The following is a 20,566-nucleotide window of genomic DNA, read 5'->3' as shown; positions in this document are numbered from 1 at the left end:
AGCACAACTAACTAACTGCCAGGCACAGCTATCAAACAGAGGAAGCTCATAACCAAACTTCACCTTTACCCTAGTTTGAAACTTACAACACTACTTTAGTCTTCTTCCTCGTTTTCTGCTTTCCTATTATACACACACACATGCATACACTGACACATACACACATTCACATAGGTGCACATACTCACACATGCACACATAAATAAATTTGCCCTAAACTATGAATGTAAGAGAAAACATGTCATATTTGTCTTTCTGTGTCTGACCTACTTCTCTTAATATGACAGTACAATTGCGATGTTAAAATAATGACCCAACATTTTTCTGTCAAAAAGACAGTTAAGTTCTACCCTCAATACCATTTCAACTTTAATTTTTTTTAATTGTCTGGGAAAGTGATGCACACACTTACTCCAAACAGTTGGGAGGCAGAGGCAGGAGGATCAGGACTTCAAGACTAGACTGACCTAAAACCTATCTCAAAATAAGAAAAATTAAATGTCAATACAAATCTATGAATTTTTAAAAATGAGTTATAATCAATTTCTGTACTATGAATTATTTGAAGCAAAATTCAGATAACATAAAATTAACCATATCAAAATGTATAATTCATTAGCATATGCTCACAGTATTATGCAGCACAAAACCCTGTGCCCATTAAAGAATATAGATCTTTCTTTCCTCAAGCCCTTGATAACAACCAATTTTCCATCTAAATGAGAACTTTTCATGTGAATGGAAGCCAAAATACAAGATCTTTGTGACTGGCTCCTTTTGTGGAGCATAAAGTTTCTGAAGTTTTCCCTGTTTGAAGTAGTATAGCAGTGCTCAATCCATTTTGTTTGAATATAGGTTTGGCCCCATCCACTCAAGTGTTTAAAGCCTAGACCATAGGGAGTAGCACTATTAGGAGCTATGGCCTTCTTGGAGTAGGTGTGGCCTTGTTGGAGGAAGTGTGTCACTGTGGAAGCAACCTTTGAGGTCTCATATATGCTCAAGCCATGCCCAATATGACATTCACTTCCTTTTGCCTGTGGATAAAGAAGTAGACTTAGCTATTTTTCCAGCATTATGTCTGCCTGCATGCTGCCATGCCCCACCATGATAATAATGGACTAAGCTTCTGAAACTGTAAGCCACCCCAATGAAATGTTTTCCTTTAAGAGTTGCCATGGTCATGGTGTCTCTTCATAGTAATAGAAAACCTAACTAAGACAACTTTTATGCTAATATTTCATTGTACAAATATAGCATAATTTATTGAAATCTTTGTTTGGAATGTATCTACTTTTTAGCTATTGAGAACCACGATGCTGTTTACTTGAATATGTGAAAGTATTTGAGTACCTGTGTAGTAGGCTTTCTTGTCAGATTATCTTTGGACTGTCAGCCTGCAAATAATGACCTGGGGATTTATCATTAATTATGAACACTTGGGCTTAGTTTAGGCTTTTTCCCCAACTAGCTGTTATAATTTAATTAACCCATAACTTTTTAATCTATATTCTACTATGTGGCTTGGTTACCTCTTCTTAGTAAAAGACATATGACTTGCTCTGAGTCTGCTGGAGAAACCGCATACCTAGGCTCCTCCTCCAAGGTTCTCTTTCTCTTCTGGGAATCCCACAGAGACTATACCTTCTGCCTAGCTATTGGCCATTTAGCTTTTTATTACACCTATTATAGCAAAACATTTCACACAGTGTACAGATATCCCACATTTCCCCTTTTTGTCTAAATAAAAAGGAAATGGTTTAACTCTAACACAGTAAAACTATATATAACAAAAATAATTATCAAGTAAGAAAATACAATATCTAGTATTTGGCAATTTTCTAACCTATCTTGATGAATCTCAAATTTTATACCTAAACCACTTTCTATCAAAACTTGCATTACCATCCTAAAAATATCTTTTTAGACTTCAAAACATTTTCTTAGATAAACAAGTTAAGCTTTTATTATGTCCCTCAAACTTATCCACTTTACATCTCTTTTGTGAGTTTCTTTTCTGAGTTTGGTAACAACAACAAAAATAGTATAACTATCTACTCTTCAAACTCTATCGAGACTCAAAAAGGATAAAATATTACCTGAGTAAACCAAAAGTGCAGAGCACAAAACTTTCAAAACTATAGAAATGACAGAAATAGCTGGCTGCCTAGACAGTCACCAACAGTACCTCTGCAACACTGGGGCATCCATCTTCAGCCTCTAGGTCTAGTATAACTTTGAGATGTCTTAGTGAAGCAGGAAATTCTGAAGGGCTGTCCTACCTTGTCTTGACAAAGTTTGGCAGTCACCTTCTTTTGTGGCCTGCTTGTCCAATGTGGATAACATGCTATCAGGAGTACAGGCAAGGGCAGTTTCCTGCCCAGTGTCTAGCTTTGCAACAATGAAAGCAAACTCCACATGGAGGTTCTTCAATGCCCATCATCCTTTTTTGAAGTAAATTGGTGCTGCCAGGAGCAGATTTGTCTGTTATGGAAAGTCTTCTGTTACAAAAAAATATCTTAAATGCCATAATCTGTAGATCCTTGAAGTGTTTGAAGATCATCTATTTAAAATATATTTTTGGTTGACCTTACAAATATACCTAACTTGATTATAAGTTTGATTGTCATAGATGACTAACTACTAACCTGTCTTTCTTTATGATCCTAAATAGCTCTTCAGGACTATAACTTTACAATGCATTTTAAAATGAGCTCCATAGGTACAATACCTTTAAAAAGAGCAGAAATACATATACAGTGTACAAAAAATAAGCTTACATTTGTATCAATATAAAAAATCTGGACCAATGTAAAATATTTAAAATAGTAATTTTTACTTTTAGTTTAAGAGAAGATTCAACAATCTACCCTTTTATTCTATTATTCCTATATCTCTCTCCATTTTTTTAGAAAGAAATCTGTGAATCTAACCTGCTTTATTGTTTTGTTTTTTTTTGACCATGATCAGTAACAACTTGCAACCAATCCCCACAACTGATAATAAACATGCATAATCCATTGAACTACCAAAAAACATCCACCTCACCTCTTGGTAATGTAGCCACTGTATTCTCTAGACTGCTTCCTGTTGTCTGGGGGTGACTGCATTTTTAAGGGACTCTGCAAAAAACTAGGATAATGGTCAAGTTGTAGGAGAGCTAGCTGTATTATTTTTGTTTATTCGCGTTGTGATGAAAAAATGTAGAGCTGATCTGAGTCTTGACTGGATAGCCAGTGAGGCTGGACCATCTCAGCTAACAGCTTTGAAGCATTTCTCAATGCAGAATTTTAATGAAGCTGTAACAGAGGCATTCTGAGAAGCTGGATCACCTAGGCTAATTGTCTTCACTTATGTCTGGTCCTTTATTTCTATTTTCTATTTTTTCTGAAAACACATAAACTTTTAAAGGTAACATATATATCTGCATTAACACACATATGGAATGTGCAGTGTGAACAAGCCAGCTAAAGATGATTTTTTTTTTGTTCTATGTTTGAGCAGGTAATAGGCATTTGTCAACTTTATAAATCCTTTTGGACTGTATACCCAAACCACATTATAAATCTCTATCCATGCCATATGAAAGAATAGTATGTAATAATAAGTCATAAGGACTTTGTAGTCAGTAAGATTTATCATGTCTCATTCAGGATCAGAGCTAGTCCCATAGTAGAGGAATCAGCATATATATCACCTGTGCTGCAGTCTTTCTAATTTTTTTTATTCATGTCTGTAGTCAAGATTTTCAGGTCTATGTAACATGAGTTCTAATAGGTCTCAATAATAAAAGTTCAGACTTGAATATAGGGGGAAATGCTGAGAGATCAGAGAGAGGAAGGAACAAAACCACAGCCACCTTACCTACTCAACTTCTCAGCTGAAAAGAGAATGAGCTCCTGTCTCCTCCTGCCTTATCACTTCCTCACTCCACCCAGCCATCTCACTTCCTGTCTATCTGTACAGACAGGATCTCTCTGTTTAACTAGTGGCTATCTCTTCCCTCTGATCTTCCGGCAAGCTTTATTTGTTAGAGTATAAACAAGATATCACTACAGGTCCACACCAATCAAATCTTATCTTTATCAATTTTGAAGAGAACTATAATTTTTGTTTCCTCTGGAAACAAAGGCACAACCTCTCCCCCAATGCAAAACATTTATTTTCTGACTTCCATTCTGAAGTTAGGACATTTTTAAAACATATAGGTTGGTTTAATCTATCAGTTCCCAAAATCCAATGTCTCTCAGCAGCAGATTTTTTGTTCATTAGCATTTTAAAAAATCCAAAGTCAACAAAGTAACATATAGGATCTATACATCCTGTATATTTCCCATCTTTATGTGGATTATTTTCTTATATTATTTTGCTCTCTCTTTAAAGACTTTATTAGCTTTTTAGAACTGTCTATACTCATTTTCTTTTCTTTCTTTAGAATCTAAGTACATTTTAAACATACTGTATCTTTTTAGAGAGTTTCTCTGTCTGGATCTGGTTTTACTAAGCACCTACAGCACTCTCTGAGTAAAACAAATCTTAAACTGCCAAGTCAGCCACCCTACAGCTCAGCTTAGTGCATTTGCCCACCTGAGAGACTACAGTACTAGGAAACAATTACTGACTCCATGTTTGCATGTTTGGAACCTTTTTTTTCTTAAGATTTCTCAAGTGCTATGTGAAAATATGTGGCCCATACTAAGCTTTCCTGTGAAACTATCTTTGGACCATCACCTCTCAAATAATGACCTGGAGACTTATTATTTATGAAAGCTTAGCCTTATCTTAGACTTTTCATCAACTACCTCATAACTTAATTAATCCATTTTTAAATCTATGTTCTACCATATGGTTCAGTTACTTCTTAGTATCACACATCTGACATGTGTTCATAATTACATTGGGAGAATTCTTAGTAGCCTGGTTTAAGTATATGTCTCTCCATAAACATTAGTATTTGCTTTTGCCAAGTATTTTGACATTGGTGGCCATAAACTAACAAGTGCTATTTTATGTGTTCCTAAATTTTGTGTACATACATACATACATACAGTCCTTACATCCACTGAAGGCAGTTCAGTGATCTTGAATTTTTGGGAATGGCTTTTGCTTAGGTCAATGCATTGTAGCTTACTTCTTTATGTTGGAGGTAGAAATATTCTAATTGATATTTGTTTGGTTGTATATTGGGACAGTGCCTCACATTATATCCCTGGATGGCTTGGAAGTCACTATGTAGCTAGTGCTGACTTCAAACTTAAGACAATTTTCCTACCTTAGGTGTGTGCCATTGTGGCTGGCTCATAATTAATTCTTTTATTTTAGTAGATGTGAGTCTTCTGAGAGTGGCCTCTGTATATGTAAACTCATGCTTTGCCTGGAACCCCTGGCTTTTCCTGCTGTCTCCACACTCACCCCATCACCTGGGTTGCTACATGGGTACTAGAAATATAAACTCAGATACTTACACTCATACACCAAGCATTTTACCCACTGAACCAATTTTCCAGCCAGGTATCTTTGCTTTATAGAATTAAAATGGAAGCCAGACAGGGTGATGTGACACTTGCCTATAATCCCAGTACTTGAGAGGCCAAAGAATGTCCAAGTTTGACACCAGCCTGACTTACAAATTGAATTCCACAGCACTCAGGAGGCAGAGGCAGGTGGATCTTTGTGAGTTTGAGGCCAGCCTGATCTACAGAGCGAGTTCCAGGACAGCCTCCAAAACAATACAGAGAAACCCTGTCTCGAAAAACAAAATAAATAAATAAGTTAATTCCAGGCTAGCCAGGAATTACGAAAGGTAACAAAAGTAATAAGATATCCAAGAAGAAAAAAATGCAAGTAGGATAGTTCTACCTGGCGATTTCTATTTCCAAGGTACTCAATACATACATTTTGAAAATGTCACAATGAAACCATTTGTTATGTATAATTAATATATGCTAACAAAAATTTTAAGAGAATATTCATAACCCTTGGAGGATTTTAGTCATGTAGATGGTTTTAAAATAAGAACTTTAAGTCTTTTTCCACAAAAGTTTTATTTACTGGAATACTAAAATACTGTGTCTTCCAACATGTTCCCAAGGCTGGCTCCTTGTTCTTCTTCTGCATTCTCTAAACTGTGTCTCCTCACAGAGATTATATCTTATCACCAAACTGTAGGACACGTACCCTTTACATTCTTGTTATCACACTGATATATTGTGTTTTACCTAGTACTCTTCATTACCTGAAATAATTTGTATAATCATTTTGTTAAGTTTATACCAATATTTCCACAGCTATTTGAATGATTTGTTTATAAAACTCTGCACTCTAGAACCTGACTCACATCGTGCTAACAGATTCTTCGTGCAATGAGCAAGAGGGTAAGTATGCAGAATTCACTCATTCATTCATTCACTGTTATTAACTGTTATGTTCTAGATAATATGTTAGAGCAGTAAACAAAGGAGTCAAAAACATTGTCTTCATGATGTGGCTAATAAAGTGAGCCATAGGATTCAAGTTATTCCAGTCAGTAATAAAATAACATTATTTTCAAAAATAATTTGAAAATAGACTGAAAAATAAATTAATGCACAAATGTATGTGTGGTTGAGAATCATCTTCACTTTTGCTTATACTAAAGATCAAATGAGGGCTACATTGGACAGAGTTCCTGCCTATACATCAAGTCTTCTCATAGGTTTCTGGTAAATAATCGAAAAAACTTTGACAAGTCCCAAAATAGGGTATTTATCTATCTTCAAATTATCTTGTTCACAGGCCATTTTATATGAATTTTCACACACAGAGTAGAATTTTCCATGACCTCATTATAAATAATAGCATGACGTGGTAAGCAGAGCGAGGGAAAAGAATGAAAAGAGGTACAAGTGAAAGACCAGTTGTTTTACCTGGTCATTTTCTATCATTTTAAAAATTCTGCCAAAATATGTCCTAAAAACTATTTTCAGCATATTCACAAATAACACAGCATCTTAATACATATAATGCAGTCTTTCATAGTACATAAAAATATTCTATTAAATGTAACAAAAAAGGGTCAGATTGATAGGGCAGTAGATCTGGCCACTGTATACATTAATGGTAAAATATACACATACCATATGTACATACACTACATACACATTAATTCAGAAAAGGATTTCTAAGTTCTAATGCTCTTTAACTTCCTTAATACATAATAAAGATGCCAATTATAGCTTCCAAGAGTCATGGAAGAGAACAGATTAAAAGAAAGGATGGAAAGTAACAAAATAAAAAAAAAGCAGCATAGCAGAAAAAGATGATGCTGAGTAACGAAGAAAACATAAAGGAAGAGGTACCAATACTACAGATCAGTAAACTAACAGCACACCGCTGGGGAGGGCAGGAGCTAAGCGACACAGAAGTGGGGCTACCCGAATACAAACTGCTGCTTAGCGGAAACTGAAGGGATTGTTCATACTATTCAAAGGTAAGCTTTGTGTTTTATAAAACTATCCAATAATACTCCCATTTACTAACAATACTTGCATGCATATGATACCAGCTGCCACTAACCAACACCAGGTATAACTATGAAAATATTCGTTGACATCCAAGTGGTAATTTTTCTTGCTGCTTTGATTCCATCTGTTGTTGGTCTAAGTCTCTTCATTGTAAAATGAGAATAAGAAGCATAAATACTTCACACCTTCCCCAGTCTATCACATAGAAGGAAAGCCACCTAAAAGCCAGGCTCAGTCTCGTTAACTCATGCGTAGAGACTGAAGTCACTCTGCAGGGCAAGGAGCACGGAGTCTTCCTCTGTCCGAATAACCCTCTTCCTGTTATAAATGTAATCACTGGCCAGATGGTAGGCGGCAATCAGAAAATCATGCTAGAGTCACTCCAAACAAGACAAGGCATGGCTAACTTCAAGTCCTGAAAGAGTCAATAACTGAATTCAAATACAAATACCTTAAATTCTCTAAAAAGAAATCTCTTGGGGAAAAGTCCTCTAAAATTGCTTTTGAAGAAGGTCTTACAGTATAGCCCAGCCTAGCTTCAAACAGCAATCCTCCTCACCCAGCCTCCCAAACACTGGGCTTACAAGATGCACCATACCCTAGTTTTTAAAAAGTTCTGTCAAGTAATTTGTTTTGTATAGTTAACAAAAATTAACTTTTGAATTTACGAGTAATTTTAAGGTCCAAATTTATATATTTGATAACTGTTTTGTTATATGTAATTTTACTATATTAAAGTTAACCCTTCCTTTTTGATTAGACAGAAAGGGGAAATGCTATGGGATGTCTTTCTGAAAAATGTGACTATGTGTTGCTCTCACTGGTTGATGAATAAAGCTGCTTTGGCCTATGACAAGGCAGGACAGAGCCAGACAGGAAATCCAAGCAGAGATACTAGAGAAAGGGGGCAGTATGAGAAGCACCAGCAACCACCCAAGAAACAGCATGCCAACAGATTGTTAAATGACACGGCCATGTGGCAATACATAAGTTAATAGAAACGGGTTACTTTAAATGTAAGAGCTAGTTAATAATAAGCCTGAGCCATCAGCCAAGCATCTATAAGTAATATTAAGCCACTGAGTGGTTATTTGGGAATAGGGGAGTGGGAGAGGAACCTCCAATTACAACTGAGGACTTGGCTTTCTTCAAGAAACCCTACTTGTCTATCAAAGCTCAGACAGTCTAAGCCAGAATTACATCATTCCTCCTCTGAGGGGCACTTCACATCATATGCTGGTCCTCTGCAACACTTGACACACACAGCTGTTTATACACTGCCATTCTAGTACAATAGAGCATTTCATACAATTGTATTGTTTACTTTTACAGTTAGACTAAAGTACTGCAATGACAAAAACAGGCTGAAATAAACACTTGCTGAATTAATATTAGTCCAGCTTCAAATGGTCAATCTTGTCATTTGACTGCAATACCAATTGTACTAGAGCTGCAAAGATAGAAATGTTTTTTGCTTGTGCGGTCAGATATGAAGGTCCCACCTAAAGTGGCTACTGAGCACTTAAAATGAATTAGTGAAAATGAGGGATTGAATTCTGGATACCCTAACACCAAAATTTTGTTTCTGACCATTTTCTAGATTTACCCACATGAAAAATCTATAATTTTATTATATCTAAATTTGAACTTATCTGAATTCACTGAGAAATCAAGTAAGTACACTTATTGCAGAAATTATATTGTCAACAAATTTGTTTTGTTTGTACATTTATGTATTATTAGTGACTTACTCAAGTCATTAAACTGACTTGCTGAGACAAACTCTGAATCAGGCTTTATTGCATTTACCTGTACTCATCAATCTGTACATGGGTCAGATGATGTAGCATTCATATAAATCCATAGACTAAGGTTTTAAAAAAATTAAGAAAAATTACCAAACTAATACAGTCTAAGGTGGGTTTTAGTCCTATGAAAAACAGTAATTTGACTTTAAAAAAGTATGTTTGACACCAGACAAGAGAAAGCAGAAAACTGTCCTCACAAACTTGACTATGGACAAGTAATTAATGAGCCCAACAGATTATAAGCCATCTGAGGAGGTATAGACACAAACTGCTACATATGTACACAAACGGAAGTATGGGAGTACACACATGTATATGCATAGGCACATACACTGTCTATATGCTGTAATATATAAAGTAATGTGTTTTCATTATCTTTTATATAGTTTTCAATTATTGCCAAAAAACTGAATTATTTCAGTGACTGACTTGGATTTTCTCTTTGTTGGGTTGGAGTTTTAATATTTTGAGAACACAGAACTTAATCCTTCAAAAACTTTTCCTGATTTCCTAACATGGCTATTTAAAAAACTTTCACACTCACAATTTCATACAACGTAGTTAAACTCATCAATCTTAATGGTCATAAATCCTGGTTCATATGGCAATATACCAGGAACACAGCAGCTATAAAGACTCTAAAACATTAATCTAATAGAACCCTGCAGTACAGGGTTATCTTAGCAATAAGTATAAGCTATGTGCTGGCTAGTTTTTAATCAACTTGACACAAACTAGAGTCATCTGAGAGGACGGAACATCAATTGAGAAAATGCCTCACAAAATAGATAGCTATTGACTATAGACAACTGAAAATGAGGAGAGGCAGACTCTGGAACAGCCAGTCCTAAATGGGATGCCTTCATAAAAGCCAGGATTCAGGGAGTTATGCAGAGGAGGAGACAGAAAGATTGTAAGAGCCAGAGGGGATGGTGGACAGCAGTGAAATCATCTAGACACAAGCCTGATATACACATGAACTCACAGAGCAAGTGTGACAGCATACACATGTTCAAGCAGGATAGAGTCTTAGAACTAAAACACGAAGATCAACAAGAGCACCCAACTGACACCCGCTTGCGAGGAAAAAAATAGTTTTCTGCAACTGAGTTGCACTGGGTATATTACCACCACTTAAGGGCAGGCCCCATGCCCAGCAGATGATGGCCAATACAAAATGAACTCAATGCTATTTTTGTAGATGTTTTGTCTCATATCACTTTGGGCATTTTTTATCTTACAGATCTCTTACTTGTATATTATGGTTTCCACTTTGTGGGTTTTAGGGAGGGTGTTATGTACATGTATCTGTGTTTTCTTGTGCTTTTATGTTTTTTATTCTGGTTTGTTTACCTGTTTATTTTTCCAGAGAAAGAGAAAAAGGGTGTGGAATTGCGTGGGCGGAGAGGTGGGGAGGACTGGGAGGAATTGGAGAAGGGGAAATCATGATCAGAATACATTGTATAGGAGAAACATTGTCAATCAAAAAGGGGAAAGATGGAGCTATTTGAAATCCTGCTAGGCATTTTCTTAATTAGTGATGGATGAGGGAGGGCCCAGATTATTGTGGGTGGTGCTTCTCCTGGTCTGGTGGTCCTGGGTTCTATAAGAAAGCAGGCTGAGCAAAGCAGGGGAGCAAGCCAGTAAACATCACCCTCCATGGCCTCTGCAGCAGCTCCTGCCTCCAAGTTCCTGGTTTGAAGTCCTGCCTTGATTTCCCTCAGTGGACTGTGATTCAGGATATGGAAGCAGAAATAAACCCTTCCCTCCCTAACTTGCTTTAGTCGTGGTAACTGGTCACAGCAGTAAAAACCCTAATACAAGCTATAAGCTAAAATATCTTCAGTGATAAATTACATACTTACTTAAAGTATTAGAATCTTAAATTATACTTCTAAAAAGTTGCTTTCACTATTTTTTCATTTAAAACCACAGTATTCTTTCAAATAAAGATAACTAGAGATTTAATTAAATTATTTATAGTTTTTAAAAAGGTCACTAATGCTAAATTAAGGTTAAAACTGGGAAATGAAGCTTCTGTTTCCTGAGCGTACATTTTTAGACTGTTCCCCATCCCTAATGTGTAAGTGTGTAAGATTCACATAAAACCATGAAGGCTGGACTAAAGGGCTGGTCACAGACACGTAGTGGAGACCTTCCTGCCACCCAGCCCTTTACTCACTGTTCCATGCATCTTCTTTAATGTCTTCATTCACCTGCTGCTCCCACAGCTGTCAGGAGCTGCTGGGAAACGTACCAGCTTCTGCTCCAAACTTGTGTGCTCCGATTTACTAAACATAGTTAGTTCTCACTGACAAAGCGGACTTCATACTGTCCTCACACTTAGTCTAATAAGGTAAGCCTATACAACTCCATTCTAACAGCATTTCATATAATTTTAGAACTACCTAGTTTGTAACATATGCAGAGGCAGAATGGGAAAGATATAATCTCTATGAGTTATACTCATCCATATCCACCTACAACCTCATTATCAAATTAGCCAATGTACAGAAAGCTTCCCATTGTACATGAATGATTCTGGTTACCATAGTAACTAAGTCAACAAAGAACTGTAGTAGCATCTGGTTCTGGATCATCCAGTATCAGCTGACAGAATTCAAGAGTATGCTATTTCTAAACTCACTTTGTTTTTAAAGTTTAGTTCTAGTTAACTTGTATTTCTGATTTTGGAGAATACCAGTCTATTCACTCACACACACAGTATGAAGATACACATGTAAAGAAGTAGACAGTGTCTGTGTGCTAGGTGTTTGGCATATATACCTGGAAATCATCAACTATCTATGGTATAAATTTTAAAATAGCTCCATAATTTTAACTCATTTGTAAAAGAATCATGGAAACAGGGTAACAGCTATCACTAACAATCATATTTAAATTATATAAAAATAAAAGGAAAATGGGCTTTAAAGTATTTTACTAAGATATAATCCACATATGATAACATTTGCCTTATAAGATGCAGAATTCAGTAGATTTAGAATACAGAATTCTAAAACCAACCATCACTATAGTCAGTAAACTATTCCTAGAGCTGGGGATCTTTACATGCTATGCAAGTATGCTATCACAAAGCTACTTTCCCATTACCAAAGTCAATTTTAGGAGATTTTCTTCAACTCAGAACTTCTATTGGTTTTCATGACTGGTTTCTTTCATTTAACATGCTTTCTAGGTCCATTTAGGTGTGGAAGGTACTGAAGTACTTCATATTCGTTTGTGGCTGAATAATATTGTATAGATACAAACATCTTGTCTATCTGTTTGTTGGCAGACATCTGAAATACTTTCATATCTGTTACAAATGATGTTGTACAATTTTTGACATGGACACATCAGATTATTTTATAAAGCGGACTTACCAGATCACGTTCCTGCCAGTAATGCATGAAGGGGCCAACTTCTGCATGTTTGCCAACATCTGTTATCATATACATCTATGTCTTGATCCTCATCTAAGGAGGTGTGTATTCAGTTTTTTAGCATTAAGGATAAGGTTAATGTGAGTTTCGTAATGTGTACCCTTTTGAGGTGGAATAAGCAGTTTCCCATGGAGGCCAGTAGTGGCTATTGGATGCCCTGGAGTGCAAGTTACAGGCAAAGTTGTAAGTTGTTCAATGTGGGTGTTAGGAACCAAATTCAAGTCCTCTACACACTCTTAACACTGACCCATCTTGCTAAATCCCAAATTAGTCATTCATTTTATAAGATTGATAATACCTTTAGTAACTTTTCTTTAACTTAAAGTCTATATATAGTTTAGTTAAGCAGAATGCCACTTCTGTTTTGGTTATAGTTTGTATAATATATGTTTCATATTTTTAATCTCGGTATTTAAATTACATATATATTCTAGCATGCAGTCAGTAAAGAATGCTGAGATTCTTAGCCAATCCAATGAACTGGAAATAAAAATTTGATGGTTCTGTTTTGTTTGGAACTGAAGAATTACTGTGAACTCAGAACGACAAATCAGTGTTTACAAAAAGCATACAACCTTTCAGTCTAGCTATATGTTGTGCACTGGAGGCTCAGAAAGCATACAACCTTTCAGTCCAGCTATATGTTGTGCACTGGAGGCTCAAAAAGCATACAACCTTTCAGTCCAGCTATATGTTGTGCACTGGAGACTCGCAGAACCAGAGGATGCTCTAGCAAAGGTCTAGTACCTGCACCATCCAGTATCCCTTCAATTGACTATGTGGGAAGTATCATTCTTGTGATGGAATTGACATGCCATCCCTGCTCTAGATAAACTTTCACAGTCTCTCCTATAGAAAATACAACAAAAGCAGCAGGAACATTTGTGATTACTGAAGCACACACTTCAAAGACCAGCACAAAGGCTCATGTTCTTGCATCGTGTGTTGCTATAATCGGTTGAACCATTTCATATCACTGGTTTGGATCCCAGAGAAATCTTTTAGCTGGATTCTTTGTCATATTCTTACCAAGTTCAGAATTTACAGAAGTTAAATAGTAAGTGTTAATGTAGAATATTATTTTGCTTAGTTCTTTCTGAGATAGGGATTTGTTATGCAGCCCAAGAGGTCCTCAAACTCAGATACGATCCTCCTGCCTCAGCCTCCTAAGTGTACAAATGTGCATTATGACTTGTCTTAGCAGGTGCTACTCTTTTACAAAGAAAACTTTGTTCACATTGTTCATGTGGTTGCTACAAACATAAAGCTAACCACACATGGGGGGCAGCAACTCCAGCAGGACCCTCAGGCTCATGGCTTACACACGATCAACAGCTTTCTAGAGCTGATGGCACTTGCTGCTGTAACTGGCATCTTCCTGGATCTGTCCTTGTGCCTGCTCCTAAGCCAAAATAACTTTCTTCAACGATTTTTCTCACTTTACATATCTATTTCTGAAATTTTATTTACTGCCTATTGGTTATTAGCTCAAATCTAAAACTCAAAATGTAACATTTGAAACCTTTATTAACTATCCTATAATATATAATACCATATCTTTGATGTTTTATTGTACAATATTTCCAATAAATGGAAAAGTAGCAAGTATTATATTCATTACTTTTAAACATCAACAAGAATTTTGTTTTGTTTTGTTTGTTTTACGAGACACGGTTTCTCTGTATTGTTTTGGAGGCTGTCGATCCAGCCCGGCCTCGAACTCACAGAGATCCACCTGCCTCTGCCTCCCGAGTGCTGGGATTAAAGGCGTGCGCCACCACCGCCCGGCCATCAACAAGAATTTTAATATTGACCAAGGATACTCTTTTGATAAGTGTAAGTTTAGAGGTTGTGTGTGTGTGTGTGTGTGTGTGTGTGTATGCCTGTGTGTGTGAATTTGGAGTGTATCTTTTCATCTTTAATATTCTTCACCTACGTCCTTGTATATTTCTTTCAGTTTTTTTTTTGTTGTTGTTGTTGTTGTTGTTGCTGTTCTGGTAGCTGATGTAGTCTTTTTATCTCAACGACTATACCCATAAAACATGTCCTTAGTATAAATTCATGCAAGAGAATACTGATAAGTATTACTCAAGCATGAATCCTCTAAAATCTATTCCTATTTCACTACTATAGATCATTATACCACTTGCAATTATTCAGGCAAAAAAAAATGAAATGAACAATTTTGTGCATGTGCCCTAACATACAAGTAAATGATTTTTTTTGGCACAGTAGTACACACCTTTCCCAGCACTTGGGAAGTTAAGATAGGAGAATTGATCGGGCCAACCTCTAGCTTCAGATAACTGTATCAAAAAAGAGAGCCTGAGTGTATAAGAGATCCCACTGCTCTAGAAGCCTTTCGATGTAAGGCTGGTTACTATTTACTTTCTTGTTAAGCTTTGTTTTGTTTTGTGGTTCTGAAGACTACTCCCAGGGCTGCATTGAGGTCTTAATTTGCATTTTCTTCCGTTAAAGCATAATTCTAACCTCCTTTCTTTCCTCAAACCTTTAATTCATCCTATGACTCACTCCCAAAGGAGAGGTTCCTTGTATACAGGCAATCTGTGGCTCCACTTTTACTATACATAAGCTGCTCTCTGGGTACAAAAGGCATTCATTAATGTGCCTGTCGAGGTTACTAGACACTTTAGCCAAAAGTTTCTGAGTTACATAAGTGAAAAAATTATTAAGGGTCTGCAACATGTTTAAAGATAAATATGGAGCCCTTGGACTGATGCTTACCGGCTAAAGAATGGGGGTGTTATTCATGTACCAGGTGTAAAAAGATACATGTTAATATCTTGGACTAAGAAAATTATTTCCCCCCTTTTATTTAATTTTTTTTCATTTTACAATCATGATCTTGATCCCCCTTGCTCATAAGATCCCTCCTCCCTCTCTTCAAATGATCTCCAGGAGCTCAGTCCAGTCTTGGCTGTAGATTACTGCATCTGCTTCCATAAGTTACTAGATGAACGATTCATGATGAAAATTAGGGTAATCACTAATCTGATTAGAGGAGAAGGTCAGTTCAGGCATCCTCTCCATTACTGCTAGGAATCTTAGCTGAGTCCCCCTTGTGGATTCCTGGGAATTTCCCTAGCACCAGGTGTCTCCCTAATCCCATAGTATAATCTTTCGGCATTCAATGTGATGTGCTGATTTATAATTTTTTTATCTTTTTTTTAAAGATTTATTTATTTGTTATGTATACAGTGTTCTGTCTGTATCCATGCCTGCAGGCCAGAAGAGGGCATTATTACAGATGGTTGTGAGCCACCATGTGGTTGCTGGGAATTGAACTCAGGACCTCTGGAAGAGCAGTCAGCGCTCTTAACCTCTGAGCCATCTCTCCAGCCCTGATTTATAGTTTTGTGGGGTTGGGGCATCATTATTAAGAACTTTATCTTTGTTTATGATCCCTATACATTACCTAATAGTAATAACCTTTGTATATGCTTCGGAAATTGACTTGTGCGTCAATTCCTAACAAAGCAGTAATATTTTAACACTTTTCTTGACTACATTGTAATTCAACCTATCTATAAGTAAAATTTATTATCTATTAGGACAAGAATAAGCATCATATTTTACACAGAGATGGTACTTAAATATGTATGCAGCTAATTTCTAGGGGGAGGAGCACAATTGAACCTTTATTATAAAGTAAAGCTTTTAAAATATGTGTTTATAAAAATGTAATATTAGTAGATCTAGTCTGAACCATGTGTTTAAGGTTTCTTATGTATAAAAAGGTTAGTTTTAAAAAGAAAAAGTGGTTTCTGGGTACTGAACTTTGGTCCTCATGATTTCTTCTCACATCTGATAATGGAGTTCTGTTTGTTTCTGTTTTTAATGGTATTTTATTTTCTCATGAAGTATTCTGGAGGGCAGCATGATGTAGGTATAGAGTGAAATAAACCAGTGAAAAGCACTGTCTTTGCTTACCACTTAAACTCCAATTTCCCAGAGTTTCTAGGCAGAGCTTAACAATGACTTATTTTAAGCTACAAAGCAAGGAGAAGACACGTTCACCTGCTGTGAAACCTGTGACCAGGGTTTGTATTAGGCTTCTGCAGCACAAACATGTTAGCTATTACTTTATTAATATCTCAGAATCTGAATCCTAAGGTTCAATAAATGGATAAAGGCCGGAACATAAGTATCTGTTTTTTAAAGTGCATAACTTAATTTACAGCTTTGTAAAATTAAGTCTGATCAGTTTCTAAAGTTCCATATCTGGATTTCAGTTAGTAGTAATTCTTATTTCCTGTTTAATTACATACAACCTCCATGGAGATAAAATAAAAGTATCTTTCATCTCAGAAATGCAATGTTTAAGTTTGTTTAGGTGGTATAGAGGGAGAAGAAAAAGCATCCCTGCTTGTCTTTACTGCTGTTTCTGGTTTCCTCTGCTCAAGGAAATAGCTGATCCTGGTGAACAGCGGGTTTTGAAACACTCAAGCTGTCCTCTCTTCTCCTCTCCTCCCTATTCTCAGTCTTGAACACTAAGTCTTAAAGCCGCGGTGGCCACTGGAGGGGCAGAATGTCAGAGCTCCATAGACGTGTCATCCCCCAAAGGATTGTCATTATGGGACTCAGCTAGCAGTTCCCTGGAAACTATGCTCATGGGACCAGCACGCGGTTACTGCATGTTTGCCTAAAACGGTGGCAGATGGTTGACACTGCAGGTTCCTGTGGTGATAACAGCTGGGAAAGCAAGAAGCCCACCAAAGTCCACCGGGAAAAAAAAGAAGAAAGAAAAAGCTAAGGAATGAGATGTCACAGGCAGCTTCAAGCAGCTCCAATGCATTCAAACAGCCACAGACCTGCTTATTTGGGAGCTGTGTCACTAATTACTAGCATTTCCCCTACATGCACGCCAAAATAAGCTCCTTCATTACAAATAATCACACACATTCCTATGGTTTTACTACCTCTAATATTCTGGTAATTTTAGATCTCTGACTCCAGTGAGATCTTTCCTGAATCTGGCCTGTTAAGCTTATTTTTATGGCAATTAGAACCATGGTACGTGGCTAGGAACCTTACAAAGTCAGCTTGATCAATGCCTCGCCTTTTAAAAGTGGTGCGACTTAATCTAGTAAGGTACAACTAAACACTGCTATAATTCGTAGTTTCTAAAATCATGAAAATGTTCATGCCGTCTAAGACTGTGAAATGAAGGAAACAATGCACAGTCAGGGCTTGACTCCACTTGACACATGAAAAGGACTTGGATGGTGGCTGCTTTCATTTCTATTACCTCTGCTGACACATCCCCACAGACCTGAAAATCCTTTGACGTTTTCTCATACTCCTTCTCCTTATACCCTAAACCTGTTGATACCTCTGTCCTCTCTAGGGAAGAGGACTCTGCCAAATGCATACCACCTTGTCCTACTCATCCCAGCCCACTGGTGGCCAGTGAAATGTGAATGAGGGTCAGCATGGGCTTGCATGTTACCAGCAACAATCAACAAAGACAGGTCTCAAGAGAAGACAATGCGGGCAGATGTACACTTGACCATTGATAGACATACAGTTGGAGCAATAAGACTTACTGCTAAAAGGACATTTATAGCCATAAAATTATGTCTGGTGCTGAGGCTTGCCTGTCTTAGTGGGTGTTCTTGCCATCGCCACACACATGTTCAAATGAAATGCCTGGGAGATTCTATCCTGTCAGTCTGTCCTGACCTGTTTATTAATTCTACCTACCTAATATTTCACAAATTATCACTAATTTGACCTTAACTCAGGTTCTCTTTGTGTTCACTATTTCCCTTGTGTTATGACCCTTAAACATTTTCATCCACATGTAACAAACTGACTCTCAAAGAGTAGCCAATTCTCAGGAATAATAAAGGACAAGGCCTGGAACACCCCTTATTATTCCAAACTAACCAGTCCAGACTTTACAGCCACAACCACATTATCTAAAGCATAAACACCAAACTTGTATTTCCCCTTTTCTAAATTAAGGGGGGAGTTTAGTATCAAGCAACTTAGAAATACCCCCTACTGCTCAAAGCCCACTGGCATTTTCACAAGCAGCCAATTCCATTTGTCCTGCCTTGCCTTCCATGGACCCTCTTCCAGCAAAGCTCTCAGACCAGGGTTTCTTTTAGCCCATGATGCTATCTCATGCCTGTCAGGCTTCTTTGGGAAATGCAAATAATAAAAAGCTTTCAGATAATGTTATCAGCATCTCTGTGTTCTCTTAGTCTCCAACATAAAGCAAAAGCCTGTGGACCCACATTAGAGGGGACAGTTACAAAACAATAAAAGAGACTGACTAAATAGAAACAATTATGATTAGGCTCTCCACAGGACTTGGTGAGTAGCCCTCACCAAGTGGTAGTGCTGGGGGTCAAATTCAGGGCCTACTACAGGTTAAGCATATGCTCTATCACAGGCTACAGGCTAGCCTGAGACCACCTTCACCAACATCTCATGTATATTCAGTCCATTCCCGCACAAGAAAAATGCAAAAGAAGCCAAGAAGATAAATTTAAATTACAAAAGTTCAACTACATGATAAACCAAAATATGGGACTGTCTCTGACAGTGGTAACGTGCACAGAGCCAAGTGCCCTCCTTGGGAAGTTCACATTCCCTGAAACTGAGCAAATGTGAGGTTTCCAACAGCATTGGTCATTCCTATATGCTTATGCTTTACTTCCTCTACCACTGGGGATATTGCAGACCAAACCAAAAGCCACATCCTTTGGAAGACAGTTTGGCAGCTTCCTACAAAGTTAAACATTGCTTTTTAAGGTGACCACAGTCATTCTCTTACTATGCACACCATTAGCTAAAGCTGAGATTCACCCTGAACTCTGCACCAGAATGTTAAATATACATCTAAGTGTCCAAAACTCAAAGGAAAGGTGGTAGCTTTCAAAAGAAGACTAGACAAATGATCTGTCTACCACACAAGGGTTACTACACAATAACAAAACAGAAAAGGGCAATTAAACAATGAGAAGAAACTGTCCAGACCATTTTGTGAAGTCAGAGTGACTATTGGAAAAGCTATACTGTGAATTCAATTACATGGCATTCCAGGAAAGATAAAAGTATATTAGACAGCAAGAAAACCAGTGGCTGTCAAACCTCAGGAACAGTGAAGGAGAGCTCAATAGGGGAAACACGGGACTTCATGGAGTCAGGAAGCTATTCTGTGTACAATAATTTAAGTATATTATATACACATGTCAGAACTGACAGAAGTATACAACATGAAGTGTGAACCCTAACACTGTCATTCACTAAATAATGATTGTAAGGTAGTGGCCCATTAGATTATATTATTATCTAGTGATGTTGTTTGGGTCATAATTTATAGGCTAATATTTAACACTCATATGTTAACAGAGGGGGAACCCCTGAGGAGTATTGTATTAGAACTCTCCATACAGTCCTTCAATTTTTCTTACAAGCCTAAAATTGCTTAAAAAATAAACCCCTCATCAAAGAAAGTTCTTTTTGCAGCAAATGGAGACTTACAGAAAACCACAACAGATTAAAGTGCAAAGAACAAGGATCACATGTTACCCAGTCCCAACTGATGATCCTACAACATAACTCCTGAACCTAAGACTCTGGGATCAGTACAGGAGAGGGGGCAGGGTTTTAAGAGTCAGAGGAATAGGAAGGTTATTGTAAGAGTGTGTCTCCTAAAAATCCCAACAAGTCTAGTCAATATGGCTGCCTAAAATAGACCTGAACAATGACAACACCAATGGACACGATAATAAGGAAGGGGGGCCGGGTAGTGGTGGCACATGCCTTTAAACTCAGCAGT

At 37.2% G+C, this 20,566-nt stretch overlaps 1 protein-coding gene across 3 annotated transcripts in view; it reads right to left on the bottom strand.

Annotated features, from left to right (window-relative positions):
• Positions 1-20,566, bottom strand: part of Fndc3a (fibronectin type III domain containing 3A) — a 152,747-nt gene that overhangs the window by 107,742 nt on the left and 24,439 nt on the right. Inside the window, exon 1 of one of the 3 annotated variants that reach the window (XM_040732755.1) lies at positions 11,490-11,534. The exons of the other annotated variants lie outside the window; for them this stretch is intronic. Within the exon in view, the coding sequence (XP_040588689.1) occupies positions 11,490-11,519 (30 nt within the window). The 5' untranslated portion in view covers positions 11,520-11,534. Of the gene's footprint in view, positions 1-11,489; positions 11,535-20,566 lie in introns of those variants that run through there. 3 annotated transcript variants of the gene reach the window in all.

This window comes from Mesocricetus auratus, unplaced genomic scaffold (assembly GCF_017639785.1).
Source record: "Mesocricetus auratus isolate SY011 unplaced genomic scaffold, BCM_Maur_2.0 Super-Scaffold_2245, whole genome shotgun sequence".
NCBI classification, from domain to species: domain Eukaryota; kingdom Metazoa; phylum Chordata; class Mammalia; order Rodentia; family Cricetidae; genus Mesocricetus; species Mesocricetus auratus.
This window is presented reverse-complemented; position numbering and strand designations above follow the sequence as displayed.